Source organism: Giraffa tippelskirchi, chromosome 1 (genome assembly GCF_054371585.1).
Source record: "Giraffa tippelskirchi isolate mGirTip1 chromosome 1, T2T-mGirTip1v1.2.pri, whole genome shotgun sequence".
NCBI lineage: Eukaryota > Metazoa > Chordata > Mammalia > Artiodactyla > Giraffidae > Giraffa > Giraffa tippelskirchi.
This window is the reverse complement of record NC_137275.1, coordinates 218,495,498-218,509,861: the sequence shown is the minus strand read 5'-3', so window position 1 is coordinate 218,509,861 and position 14,364 is coordinate 218,495,498. Positions and strand designations below refer to the sequence as shown.

Here is a 14,364-nt window from a genome sequence, read left to right as displayed (position 1 = left end):
AAGTGGTATCAGTTTACCAAATCTCCAACCTGCAAAGCCTCAGAAAATATTTAGAAGTCTCTTGCTTTCCACTAATGATCATTTTTAGGAGACCAACTTTGCTGGCTGATTTTCACATGAAACCAGGCATCTCTTGAGGTCTAAACTGCTATAAATTGCTGTTTATTGACATAAATAAAATATATCAATAAGATCAGCCAAGTATTTAATTGGAGGCCACATAGGTTTCCTAGAAGAGTGAGGATCTTGCGATCAGGACTATGTGGTTTCTAATTCTCTCCCACATCTTTTTAACTACATAACCTTGACCAGCTCTTAACTTCTCTGAAACCTCACTCTCATATGTATGAAAACAGAATAACAACAGGCACCTCTGGCAGTTTCAGAATTTAATGGATATGGTGAAATATAACTGCCTGGCATCCAGGAGGCACTTTACAGATGCTGAGTCCGTTCCTCTGTCTCCCAACAGTATGAGAAAAGTAGGGTTCTTAAAGATAAGCAAAGACAACAATAAAAAAAATAAATAAATAAAAGCAACAGCCTAGATAGAAACAATAGATCTGGCAGTTATGACTTTTCCTATTATTTTTTAAGAGAACACTACATTTTTTTTTACTGTAAGATCAAAGAGAGGTAATGTTTTCTGTACAGTTGTCTAATGTGAATTCAACTCTCCTGCCTTCAAATGCAGAACACGGTCATTCCTTAGTAGGGCAGGGCGAGGAACAGAGATGACTAAGAACTTCGCAGCCCAGGAGGGAAAGTATGGCCGGGTGCATATCCTCAGGCCCTTACTTGTAGCTTCTTGCAGGGTCTCCCACAGAACAGAGAGAAGAAAGAGGGGCTGGGAGAGTTGGTTTAGGGAATCCTGGATCCAGTTACAGCATTGTCTCAGCTAATCCTGGATGTGAAAAGACTCTGCAGTTTAAAAGAAGCATATTTTTAAAAGAGATTTAAAAAAAAAAAACCTGAACACAAGGGACTATAAATAGCAAGCCCTTGATGGACTAATTAGCCTGAACGCCCTCCTGTTCATTGCAATTCTCTGCTTTGATGGCCTGGAAGTTCGTGGAGGCCAGTTATCAGAGAAAGGCGCCACATATCTAAACAAAGTTCTGCAGCAGAATTTGAGACCCTTGTCTTGCAGACAGAGGAGCCTGTCAGCACAGTATATATGATTTCATCTTTGCCTTTGATAGAGTTATGATTTAGAGGAGATCTTCATTTGGTTTTTTTTAAAAAGCCTCAAGACAAACACCACACAGTTCAGAATAAGTACAGGAAATCCAAGCTGTGACAAAATTTAAATCTCTGCTTAGCGGGTGAGGGCATCCATTCACTTGTTCATTCAATACCAAACATGTCTTTCTAAAACGTTTTCCTTTACATTCAGTGTATTAGACTCTGGGCATTAGTGTAAGGTCATTTATCTCTTTGAATGTTTCCATTTAGCTTCGGTGAAATAGCAGGCTCTAAACTAGATGTGGCTAAAGCAGCCTTGGCCATGGAATTCCCACCCCCATACCTGCTCTGATAAAAATAAACACATACACGCTTACTGTGTTTTGTTTTACTAGAGGGAAGGCCTTCTCCAGTGCTCGTGCTTATGCCTCAGGTCTTGCCAGCACCCATGGGGTTGACTAATCAGACTTTGGCTTGGGGTATGGAAAGAACACTGAACCTGGAGTCAGATGACCTAGGTTGGATCTCAGCTCAGCCACCTAGTGGATATGTTGCTCACTTAGAGCTGTGTCCAACTCTTTGTGACCCTATGAACCATACCCTTCCAGGCTTCTCTGTCCATGGGATTCTCCAGGCAGGAATACTGGAGTGGGTTGCCATGCCCTCCTCCAGGGGATCTTCCTGACCCAGGTATTGAACTCGGGTCTTTTAAGTCTCCTGCATTGGCAGGCAGGTTCTTTACCGCTGTACCACCTGGGAAGTCCCTTTACTACTCAGTCATGGAGAACTGCCTGACCTCTCTGCTTCCTTTGTTGTCATGGGTGAGAAGAGAGGATAGTAATATCTACTTACAGTGTCATTATGAGGGTTCAATAGGATAACAGACGTGAAGCCTTGTCCATTGAGAAGTATTAACAAAAGTCAAGTTGATATAAGCTCATTCCTGTGGGGAATCTCAGCATGTAAAAAGACCCCTTGGCACCTATGGAATAAGAGTACCTGAGACACAGATATTTGGTGAATGAATGAACAAATAATGACAGAATTTACTAAAGATCCTGCCTTTATCCAGGAAAATAAATAGTGAAAGAATTAGCAAATCTTAGTATTCCTTACTAAGCCATAATCATAATCGGTTAAATTTGGACACACAAAAAATCCTACCTCATCCCTTTATCTCAGCTGGTGAGGATGTACATCACTAACTGGCCTGGTCAGCTTAACTCTAAATAAGATCTAGAAGTGGAATATAAACATATAAAATACACTGAGAAGGGAGTATGTCTTAAAAATAAATAAATAAATAAATAAGCTAATTTTCTTCAAGATCACAAGTTAGTGGGAAATAGACAAAGGAGCCCAAACCCATTACACGATATTCAGTTTTATTGGAAAAAATTCACGGCCTTTGGAGTCAGACCCAGCTAGAACCTTGCTCTGTTCACATACTAGCCCTGTGACTTCAGCCAAGTCAGTCAACTTCTTTTGAAGCTCAGTTTTCTTACTTGCATCATGGGAATAATATCCATCTCATAGACCTGTTAAGAGATCTACACAAGACAACACCATCTGGCACCCGATAAGCTCTTAGCAAAGATGTATTTTCTGAGCATGTAAACACATTTGGTGACTGGCTGTGTCTCTGATCAGTGTTCGTGGAGACTTGGGCTGTGCCGGCAGAGTCAGCGCCGCTAACCTGAGTTCTTTTCACCCCTCCCTTCTTTCAGAGGCCCTGCCCCTTCTGGAAAACCTAACCATTTCCGACATTAATCCCTACGGGTTCACAGTTTCCTGGATGGCATCGGAGAATGCCTTTGACAGCTTCCTAGTCACGGTGGTGGATTCTGGGAAGCTGCTGGACCCCCAGGAATTCACCCTTTCAGGAACCCAGAGGAAGCTGGAGCTCAGAGGCCTTATAACTGGCATTGGCTATGAGGTCATGGTCTCTGGCTTCACCCAAGGGCACCAAACCAAGCCCTTGAGGGCTGAGATTATTACAGGTATTTTGGCTCAAGTGAGCCATTTTCTCCTCTTCCCGGTTCCCTCCACGTAATCCACCTATGAGATCACCATGGTTTTAACACTTGTGTCCACGTTTCCTACTTAATCCATAGATGTGGCCTAGTCTTTGTGTCCCCCTGCCCCCAGCACTCTCTCTTGTCTCATGTCTCTAACGAGTGATCCTTTCCTCCCACTCCAGAATTGAGAAGGTCGAAATGTTTCCACTAGGTGTCCTGAACCCTTTGACCATGTCTTGTCTGTAGCTCTTGTGTGTTTCCTCCACGTCACCCTCCTCTGTGTTCATCCGGCTGGTCCCCAACTACGTTTCAGCCTTCTCAAAAGAAATATACCAAGGAGTATATTTCAAAAACTTATTTACTGTATTTGTCATCTCAAAGCCTCAACTGTGGTCTTGACAAACTTGCCAGGTGGGCTTGTCATTGGAAAACCAACTGTGGACTTATACTGGTAAACACTAATATCATTGAGATTCTTCAACACAGACTAAATCCATAATTTTCTGAACACTCATAATTCCTAGAGAAATATAGCATGAACAACTTTAACAGTCAAAAATCTGTGTTTCCCAAAGTCTTTCTGGAGGGGACTAACTCCACATTCAGAGGTCCTACTGAATAAAGAAGTTCCATGTTCAAATAAATTTCTGAAACACTGAGTTAAACATAAGTTTAACAAGATCCTTGACCACAAGGCTTTAGAGAACATTGTAAACTACATGCTTCTCTCCAAGAGGGACTTACCCAGGAAATATTTCCCAAATTTATTTGACAATGGATGATGGTCAAACAGATATAGTTTGCTCTGAGTGTGCTTTGGGAAACTCAGCTCTAAATCTACCTCGACACTGAGTTTTGTCTAGTTAAGGCAATCCAAGATAGCAACTTTGGGTCTAAAGTATGGAGCACAAGAGGTTCCAAGTCTTAGTTCTACCATCTGAACACTTACTGAATGGTTAACAAAAAGCAAGCCAGTCAAGAGTAGCAGCCTCCTTTAGTATAGCAGCTCCAAGAAAAAGAACATAACATTTATAACATTTTAAAAACCAAATGCTCAAGATCAAGGGAAATATAATCAGCCGTATCATCATGGGCAGCTCTACAGATCGTTAATGCTGGTTTATTTGTCTTTGCAAAAAGAAAAGAAGAAGGTCTCACAGACATGGGTGTTCAGCCACTGGCAGACAGAGAGCAAATGTAAACAAGTTACTGGCTTTGAACTTGTTTAATAATGCAAGGAAGGGGTCTTTGCTGAGCCCAGATGTGGATTTATAGAATTGCTTTTAGACAAAACTCACACATGTAAGCACCCACTTGACTTGTACTAAATGTATCAACTCCATCTTTCTCCTTTCCTCAACCTACTAGACATTTCCATGTTGAATCATTTTATTTTCGGTATCTCAGGATACTTCTAACTCTGAGAGCCGGAACATGACTGCATATCAATACCCCCACCAGAAAGAATATGGCACGGGCTGCTGAATGATCTTCTCTCTCCTCCTTCCACCATTCTCTTCCCTTCTAGAAGCCGAGCCGGAAGTTGACAACCTTCTGGTTTCAGATGCCACCCCAGACGGTTTCCGTCTGTCCTGGACAGCTGATGAAGGCGTCTTCGACAGTTTTGTTCTCAAAATCAGAGATACCAAAAAGCAATCCGAGCCACTGGAGATAACCCTGCTTGCCCCCGAACGAACCAGGGACATAACAGGTCTCAGAGAGGCCACTGAATATGAAATTGAACTCTATGGAATAAGCAGTGGAAGGCGATCCCAGCCAGTCACTGCTATAGCAACAACAGGTACCATATATGAATAGGAGAGAATAGAGAAAGTTCTCTATTCCTCTTCTCACAGGGCTGGGAAATTATTACAGATTTGCATGCAGACAAGCTTATGTTTGAATCATGACTCTTGATTGTAGACTGGATGATTGTGATTGTGATTGTGGCTAAGTGTTTACGCAAAAAGAGTATGATGCCACTTACCTAATAGTGTTGTGAGGATTAAATGAGATGATTCATGGAAAGCCCATAGAAAGGGCCTGGCACATAGCAAAGGCTGAGCTAATGAGAGTCAGTAACATTTTCATTATTGTCATTAAGATAATCATTGCTTTTTCTTCAAATTCCAAAGACCCTTCTTTCTGCCTGTTATTATGTTTTATCCAGAGATATACTTCCATGGTCTTTGGTCAAATGTTCAAACTATGCAGGGTATAATGGAGAAGTGGTACCTCCACCTCTAAAGATGAATACTTCTAAAATTCTACATGTGAATAGTCACTACCTTGATCAAGAAGGAAGAAAGAAGAGGTTAGCAGGTTTGGCAGGCTCACTCATTTTATTTTATACTCATAGCAACTCTAAAGGCACTAGAGGCCGAAATGAAAATTCTATTCAATATGGGTTCTTTCCAGAAGAATAAAGAAAGATGGTCATAACAAGATGGTTTAAAATGATAATACTAAGATTAACATGATTCTTTAAAGAGAAAAGGACAGACCTTCAATGGTAAGGCAGGATGAATTCCTTCAGGAAACCGAGGGAGGTACAGAAATGGAGCATTTGCTAGAGACAGCTGCTTCAGAGGAAACAATCATAACACCACAAGCAGAAGTACAAGGGACCTGAGGAATGGTGCATCCCAGACCCTTCTGTTTGTGCAGGATGAATTCCTTCAGGAAACCGAGGGAGGTACAGAAATGGAGCATTTGCTAGAGACAGCTGCTTCAGAGGAAACAATCATAACACCACAAGCAGAAGTACAAGGGACCTGAGGAATGGTGCATCCCAGACCCTTCTGTTTGTGCCTGAAGAATCTGTGACCCAGAAGGGTGAAGTGATTGGCCTAAGGTCACACAGCCAGATTTGGGGTAGAACCTAAATATCAAGCTATTTTACTGCTATTAAATAGAGGCAGGCTAGATAACAACCCGGAGAAGGCAATGGCACCCCACTCCAGTACTCTTGCCTGGAAAATCCCATGGACGGAGGAGCCTGGTAGGCTACAGTCCATGGGGTGGCTAAGAGTCGGACACGACTGAGCGACTTCACTTTCACTTTTCCCTTTCATGCACTGGAGAAGGAAATGGCAATCCACTCCAGTATTCTTGCCTGGAGAATCCCAGGGACGGCGGAGCCTGGTGGGCTGCCGTCTATGGGGTCGCACAGAGTCTGACACGACTGAAGCGACTTAGCAGCAGCTTAGCAGCAGATAACAACCAACTACTATACATGCTTGCCACATCTGACATGCAAAGAGCACAACACTAATCAACACCTTCCCTTTGTCCAGAGTATCTTATGATGCCAACTTTCAGGGCCAAATGAGCTCTGAGAAGCCACCTGTAGAAATAAAAATTGGTATTTGTAGATGTGGAGGAAATGCTGAGATCCAAGCAGTAATTCAGCCAGAGGAAATACCCTGTTTCTTATTAACACAGATACCCCATCTCCCGGGACATGGGTCCCTGTCTCCTCCTCCCTGTGGCTTCCCACAAAACAACTTGAGATCAGAGGCAGAGGCTGGTTTTGACCCTGGTTTATAAACAAAGTTTACTTCTGATTGCTGATTTTGTTTTGCTGATCTTTTTTTTTTCCCAGAGGCTCTGCAGTTTTAAAGCGGAAAAAGAGAATGAATAATCATGAGCTCCTTTTTTAAGAACAAAAGAAAAGGCTCTGTAAGATAGCCCTTTCTTTGATTTCTTTCTCTGGGGCATTGTATTTCACAACTGAAGAGATGCATCTGTGTCTGTGTGTGTATGTGTACACACATATGCTCTGGTACTTGGAATGACAGGAGAGGTGACTCTGGAGCACAATAGACATCTCAGTCTCCTCATCAGCTTCAGAAAGTTTCCCTTTTGTTTTTTTCACTCTTTCTCCTTGTAAACCCTTCTTTCTGCTCCTCTTTCTCTTTATAAAAGCTGCTGCAGCTTCTCTCACTCCCTGAGCACAGGCTGGAAGCCTCGAGTGCCCCAGCAGCAAAGAAGGAGGCTGGAGGCAGTGTAACCAGGTGGTTAAGCCTACAGCCTCTGGGCAGATCCCTTGGAGCCTGATCCCTGCTCCTGAGCGAGTCCCTTTCCCCTCTGAGCATCGTCCCCTCACCTGGCCAACAGGTTCTAACTCAAAGGTCAGCCATGAGGTTCATGTCAGATCAGGAATGTTGAGTATTGAGTCTCCTTGCCCATGGTAACAATATTATCTGATATCACGTTTGGGTGACTTAATGTATGTTTTTTAACAGCCCACTTGATTGAAAATTTAAAGGTTGAAAAAAAAGGGTATACAGTGAGGTCTCCATTCTGCTGTCCCCACTACCAAGTTGCTCAGTCTAGAAGCAGTCAGTATGACTACTTTCTTCTGAATCGCTGCAGAAATACTCTGTACAAACAGACAAGATTAGACCTAAGTCTACGTTCTCTCTTTTTTCCAGTTTTTTTTGGCACAGTGATTAACATACCCACTCTTCCACACATTGGTGTGTATGTGTGTGTGTGTGTTCCTTACTTATTAATAGATCTCAGATATATTCCCACATATCTTGTTTATTTAACTCTTCCCCTACTGACAGACCCTTAGGTTATGGGTTATTCCCTCCTCTGTCAATCTCTGCATTTACAGTGGCTGCTCTTCCTCTCCATGGATTGAGCCACTTCACAATGGCCTTGGTCCCCCTTTGGGAAGCCCAGAGGAGCTTCTTTTGTCTCTGGGAAGTTAAAGGCCAACACGCCTCTGGGTACCATCTGGATGTTCCCCAGACTAGACAGAAAATAGTTCAAAGTCCGAAACCAGAGGAAGATGACTCTATCATTCTCTTCTGGAGGTTCCTATTGCCTACCTCGGGGATAGTGAGGACCCTCAAACATTTCTTTTAACCTGCCCAATCACCACCCCAACCGTACACCCCTTCCACACCCTGAAGCCAAGGGGCAACCCCACTCCAAGCCCCAGAATGTACCCCCTCTCACCCCATCTCCCTTTTCCCAGCCAGGCAGCCTCCCAGCCCGTCCATTCAGTTCCAGTTCAGATGCACTTGGAACCACAAACCACAGAGCTGCAGCATCATCATGTCTGGGGACCTGGGTCAGCAGGTCTGCAGAGACACGTGCTCAGCAGTCCTTCCTTCTAAAGGGACCAGGCTCTTTGTGCCTTTGGCTCTGACTCTCATTAAGTGTAAAGATGATAACCACCTATTATAGAGCTTGCACTTCATGCACCCATAGCAGCACAACTGACACACTTTACCTCACTGCTTCACATGACACAGGCAGACCACCGGAGTGCCATGTTCAGCCCCATTTCGCAGAGACCTATGGGGCTAAGGTGCTGTTATCTAGTTAAGCCAGAATGGAATTCAGAACCAAGTCAGTGTACCCCCCAAGTCCTTGCTCTTGAATCATACTAGCTACAATAACCATATCCTTAGCTTCTCATAGGATTCACATATATTAAGTATTTATAAAAATATGTTGAAGGTAAAATGTTTTTAAATGATTGTGAATGGTCACATTATTAAAGACATTTGCTCCATATTTGGGGAGGCAACACTTTATGCAGAGAACAAACAGAAGTCCTGTTCAACCTCCTTGAGAATTTCTAGCAATTTCCAATGTTTCCCTAATGGAACTTTTATTGAAAACCAAGAGTCTACTCAGAAAGAGAGTCAGAGACATTGCCTTTCTTGGGTCTCCCTAGCTTTTCAATAGGCACAATTTAGTTATTCTATGAGGCTCAGCCTTCAGGTTCCCACTGGCCATCTCTTCCATTCTGGTGCTGGAGACTTGTGGGCCCTATTTATGGCAGCAGGACACATGCTAAAATGACAAATTGTCCTCCACACCTAGGAAGGTCTGTTGTCTAAAAATACCATTGACCCTGGAGTTTCACCACTACTGTGCCATCCTTCAGATGACATGTGGCTATTTGCCTGCCATTACTTTCATCAAGTACATCCCTCAGGAGTGCATGACAGATTAGGTCACTAATTCTCATGTTTTTTTTTATAAGACAGGGAAGATAATGTTGCCACTTTGCAGATGAGAAACCTGGGATCTAGATAGGGAAGCTGTGGCAAGATGCACCTTCTAAAATGTGCCAGGACCTGGCCCGACGAGTTTCAGAGTGAAAGTCAGAGTGGACCAGGCTTGCAGCAGGAGAGCCCCCGTGCCTGAGTTTACACATCTCACTGGGTTTTTTTCTCATTGTGCCTCATCTAGATCTTTCCTGGGAGACTACCTCAAAATTCAGGTTGCCCATGGGAAAAAAAAAAGAGTCACATGAGAAAGGAAAAAAAAAAGCAAGCATGTTTACTGAATTCTCACCGTGTGCCAAGTTCTGTGCTAAGGTTTTACATCCATCATCTCTGCTAATCCTCAAAACATTCCTGAAAGTGGGCACCACTTTTCCCACTGGAAATATGGAACAAGGGAGGCTCCTATAAGTCACGGGAGCTGCCCCTAGTTGCCCAGCCTCTCCACAGTGTTTGGACAATCAAGATCATCCCACTCCAGAGCCATGTGGCTTCCAAAGCTCTCTAAGGAGAAGGCAAAAGCCCAGGCAGCCACAGAATTTGGGGGTGGCTAGAAGATCACAGGAGAATGCCGTCAGAGGAGGGGGAAAGAGCAGAAACAGGGAAAAAAGCTCCCCAAAGTGGGCTGTGGGTTTCAGAACTTAATGATCAACGTGGGCTGCAGAGGGAAAAAGATGAGGAAATGAGCTCCCTGGAGACCCAAAAATTGTTTCCTGGATTGTATGGTTAAGCATGGTCAGCTGAAGAGGGCAAAAACCTAAGCCAAAAAATACACAGAGAAAAGCCAAAGGAAACTGGGTTTGCGGGGGAGGCATTTACGTAGCAGAAACTGTCCCCCCAGGGCATGGCTTTCCCTGCAGGTAGACCCAGTATCCAAGGGGGGCTCGCCTTGGGGACAGTTCTGAGGTCCCTCCTCTGGCTCTGAGTCTCCATCCAGTTCTGGGAATGAGTTTGTCAAGGTCAGTTCCATGTAAACATTATTTCCAGAATCCCAGGGCTATGCCCAGCTCTGCCGCCCAGTCCTGGGACTTAGATCGCATCAAAGAATACTCACTGGAGAACTAAGCCTCAGTCTAATCTCCTGTAAATTGGCTACCACCACACCTTCTCAGTGGTTTCTAAAAGAGGGTTAATCCTCATAAATTAAAAGAACTGAACACTTATCAAGTCTTGAAAGTGAAAGTGTTAGTCGCTCAGTCCTGTCGGACTCTTTGTAATGCCATGGACTGTAGCCCACCAGGCTCCTCTGACCGTGGAATCCCCCAGGCAAGAATACTGGAGTGGGTAGTAATCCCTTCTCCGGGGGATATTCCAGACCCAGGGATCAAACCCGGGTCTCTCACATTGCAGGCAGATTGTCTACCATCTGAGCCACCAGGGAAGCCCCCATCAAGACTTGGTATCATTTGATAAAAGGAACTAAAAGACAAAGATTGGAAAAAAAAATGCTAAACATCAAAAATGAAAGGAGGTTATTTGAAACTGTGAAACTTCCCACTTACCCTCACTTTTTAGACATCAGCTATGGTGCTAACATTCTTCTTGGATGAAACCAAATGGCAGCTCTGCAGCTCTGGGCCCTGTACCTGAATGAAAGAGCAATTGTTTCCATCAAGTCATAACTTGACCACAGATCACCACATCTTCCATCCTAAAGGCTTGGCTCGGATGTAAACTAGGAACTGAGCTTTCATGGATAAGGAATTTAGGAAGAATCACTGATGAGCAAGAGAGTTAACTGTTTCTGGGTTTTTCCTGTGCTTTCTCCTCAACAGCCATGGGCTCCCCAAAGGAAATCATTTTCTCAGACATCACTGAAAACGCAGCCACTGTCAGCTGGATGGCACCCACTACCCAGGTGGAGAGCTTCCGGATTACCTACGTGCCCATTGCAGGAGGTAGGGCACTCGGTGGGGAGAGGGAAGGGATCTGGAGTGTTTGGGTGGAACCGTGACTCTGACAATTTCATCCTCCTTCGTCATATTTGAGACCATCTGAATAGACTTCACTTGGAAAGTTCTGTGAGATCCTTGAAAGACACTATACTGTGAGGGATCGTGTTATAAAGATCATTTCCAGTCTCATAATTCTAAAATTCTATGAACAATAGATCCCCAATAATGTTTTCACACAAGGATAGAAGACTCTAAACCCATTGACCTTTTTTTCTTGGCAAAACTGATCTTTGCCTCTTGGTCCCCAAATCTGTCTGTCTCAGCAAAGGATGGGAAGCTGTGGCTTTGCAGAGTTGAAAGTCCTAGTTCAGGCACACGGGCTATAATAGAGAACATGAGACCACGGGGTGGGGGTGGGGGGGGAAGCATATTCAAATCTATCTAAAGACGTTCTGGGAGGTAGTGAGCTCCCTGTTAATGGAAGTATATACAAAGATGATAGTTGATAAGTGTATACAAAGTGTATACAAAGATGATTGTCTCTTCAGAGACACACTATAGCATCTCTGTAGGGAGTTTGGTCAACTGACACACAAGCTCCTCACCAGCCCCCAGATTCTAAAAAATATAAATTTTGGACTTTTTAATAGATACAAGAGTACAAATTAGACCATGACCATCTTCTTCAATAGTAGAATATCTGCTAGTAAGAGATAAGTCTATATATAGTTAAGCGAGTACAATAGATTAAATATATCAGATATACATTACATAGTGAGCTTCTCGTATCCTTTGTGGGAAGAAATAGATAAATAAAATTTGTACAACATGCCAGCTCTCCACTGCATGGAAACTTGCCATTTTTAGCACATTGTGACCTCATAATTTTTCCTCCCCTGGCTTAGTTTTTGGCCTCTGCATGAATGGAAAAAAACGTTATACAAAGAGTACAACCTCTTCTCTTATGCCAGAGGGTAGGAGCAAATGAGAAGAAGTGAACAAAATGGTGTTGGATAAAGGCTTAGTGTCACTCAAACCAGTTATGCCCATTCTTGGGACAGGTGTGTTTAAGTTTCAGTGAGGTTCACCATTCCCATCCTGCTTTTCCTGTGTTGCAGGTACACCCTCAGCGGTGACTGTGGATGGGACCAAGACCCAGACCAGGCTTCTGAGACTCCTACCCGGAGCGGATTACCTGGTCAGCGTCATCGCCCTGAAGGGCTTTGAGGAAAGCGAGCCTGTCTCAGGGACGCTCACCACAGGTGTTTTTCTCACCTTCAGGATCATTGCTCATGATTCAGCAGTTAGAAGAAAAATGTTTTTGTTTAGGAAATTCTAGTGGAAAGTGGGCTGGCTCGGAAGCACCAGAGGTCTCACTTCTGGCGCAGTTGTAGCCTCTTCTGAGCTTCATCCTCAGCCTCCCTGGGCCACCATTTCCCAAGGAATTGTGGGGAAAAGAGCAGAAGCTGGGGAGTCATACTGACCTGGTGTAAATCCCAGGTTCTGCCATTTCTAGATACACGAGCTATCAGTTAATGTCCTGAAGGTCTAGTTTCCTTCTCTGTAAAATGGGTGCAATTCTTCTTCCTTGCAGGATGCTATAAGAACCTTAGAAAACTGTGTATGTAAAGCATCTGTAAATGTAGATCATTGCACACATTAATACACCTCCTTCCCTTCCTCGGTAGTGCAGGGACCACCACAAGGACCCTTCCAAGTAGATGCTTCACACAGACATGTGAATGGTTATAGCTATAAAGTAACAACTCTCGATTTGTTGTTGAAATACTGCAGCCCCAGTATTTCAGGGCTGTTACTCAACCATTCCCATGTAAACTAATATAGCTAACATCCTTCTCCTAGCTAATATCCTTCCCATTTTACAGAGGTAAAAACTGAGGTCAGGGCAATTACATGCCTTGGCCAAGTCCACATAACTAGTAAATGCTGGAAGCAAACTTGAACTTCGGTCAGTCTGCCTCCAAACTGTGCATTCCTCTTAGATAAAGGATGATTTTCCTATTATAACCTGATTTGTACAGCACATTGTAAGGAGGGAAAAAATAATGAATTGCATTGAAGAAGAATGAAGTGGAAAATTTCTCTTCAGGCTCCCATGTCTCTAAACAATTTATCCTTTGATATATGAGCAATTATCTTGCCTAATCCGTTAAGGGATCTGAAGAATGGACCTCACAGGAAATTTAAAAAATATCCTAATAGTCTAAAAGGGTTGCTAATATGCAATTAAACCCTCCCGTCTGAACCCGGAGTCCTGCCCACCCTGCCACACAGATCCTCATCCCCCGCCTAGAAGTCTTTCATTTGTGGCTTCTCCATGGCAACTGATTGCAAAGCCTGGATCTTTTTCCTCTGGAGGCCCCATTGTCCTCATTGTTAAAGGAGATTCTGTACGTGTAAGATGAGACAGGAAGGACCTCTGGGGTGTAAGATGAGACAGGAAGGACCTCTGGGTGGACGGGGTGGGTGCCCCCAAATTACTCCACCACTTCCTGAGACCCTCAGGCCAGCTGTTTCATCTCCTGGGGCTCAGGCACCTCAGCTGTGAAGTCAGCTGATGATGGCTGCCCTCCATCTTCCCAGAGCTGTGGTCCCGGGGTAACTGAGTCATAAATGTGAACGAAATCGGAAACTAGCCACATTTAGGTTGGTTTCTAAGAAGGGGGTGTCGGTTGTAGCAGTGGTCAGTTCAAAGGGCCAAGAACTGTGACTCTCTATCCCTTCTCAGCACAAGTCATTTAGGAATCCTTCTGAAGACTCCAGATAACTTTAACAGTCTTGTTAAGACCAACTGTGATTATTGAGTGCTGCCCCAAGCACACTTCACACACATCGTCTAGTTCATCCTTAGAGCAGCCACTCTGTGACAACTGAGGCGAGTGAGGTGTGGAGGTGGAGAAGGAAAATGACCCAAAGGCACACAGACCCACAACAGGGAATCCAAGGTAGAGCCTGGGACCACGAGCCCCCGGAGCCTGCCTCCGTGTTCTCCACAGCCCACCGAACCAGAGCTATTACTCAAAACCAAAGACGTCATAGGCAGCCTTCCCTCTGTACCCATCCTGTTTTCATAAGGTCTTTCCCGGAGAAAGTAACGTGAACTATAAATATAAGTGCTTGTCATGTGTACAGCTCTTTGCAGTTCACCGAGCACCTTTCCACCTACAATATCATGTGAAAACCAAAGTATCACTGAAGACAATGCCAAGCAGA

At 44.0% G+C, this 14,364-nt stretch overlaps 1 protein-coding gene and 1 long non-coding RNA gene across 24 annotated transcripts in view; one reads left to right on the top strand and one right to left on the bottom strand.

Moving 5' to 3' along the window:
* The window catches only part of TNC (tenascin C), a 72,545-nt gene that overhangs the window by 37,967 nt on the left and 20,214 nt on the right, over positions 1–14,364 (top strand). For 10 of the 23 annotated variants that reach the window (XM_081575118.1, XM_081575010.1, XM_081575074.1 and 7 more), the window contains 4 exons: positions 2,913–3,185; positions 4,732–5,004; positions 11,011–11,133; positions 12,249–12,392. In XM_081575118.1, the coding sequence (XP_081431244.1) occupies positions 2,913–3,185; positions 4,732–5,004; positions 11,011–11,133; positions 12,249–12,392 (813 nt within the window). The remainder of the gene's footprint in view (positions 1–2,912; positions 3,186–4,731; positions 5,005–11,010; positions 11,134–12,248; positions 12,393–14,364) is intronic. The other 13 variants (XM_081575183.1, XM_081575162.1, XM_081575172.1 and 10 more) reach the window with 2 other exon arrangements.
* Positions 375–4,714, bottom strand: LOC145540701 (uncharacterized). Its single transcript, XR_014078511.1, has 2 exons — positions 2,038–4,714; positions 375–490 (listed from the first exon to the last, which is right to left on the bottom strand). It is a non-coding gene; the product is annotated as an uncharacterized LOC145540701 (long non-coding RNA).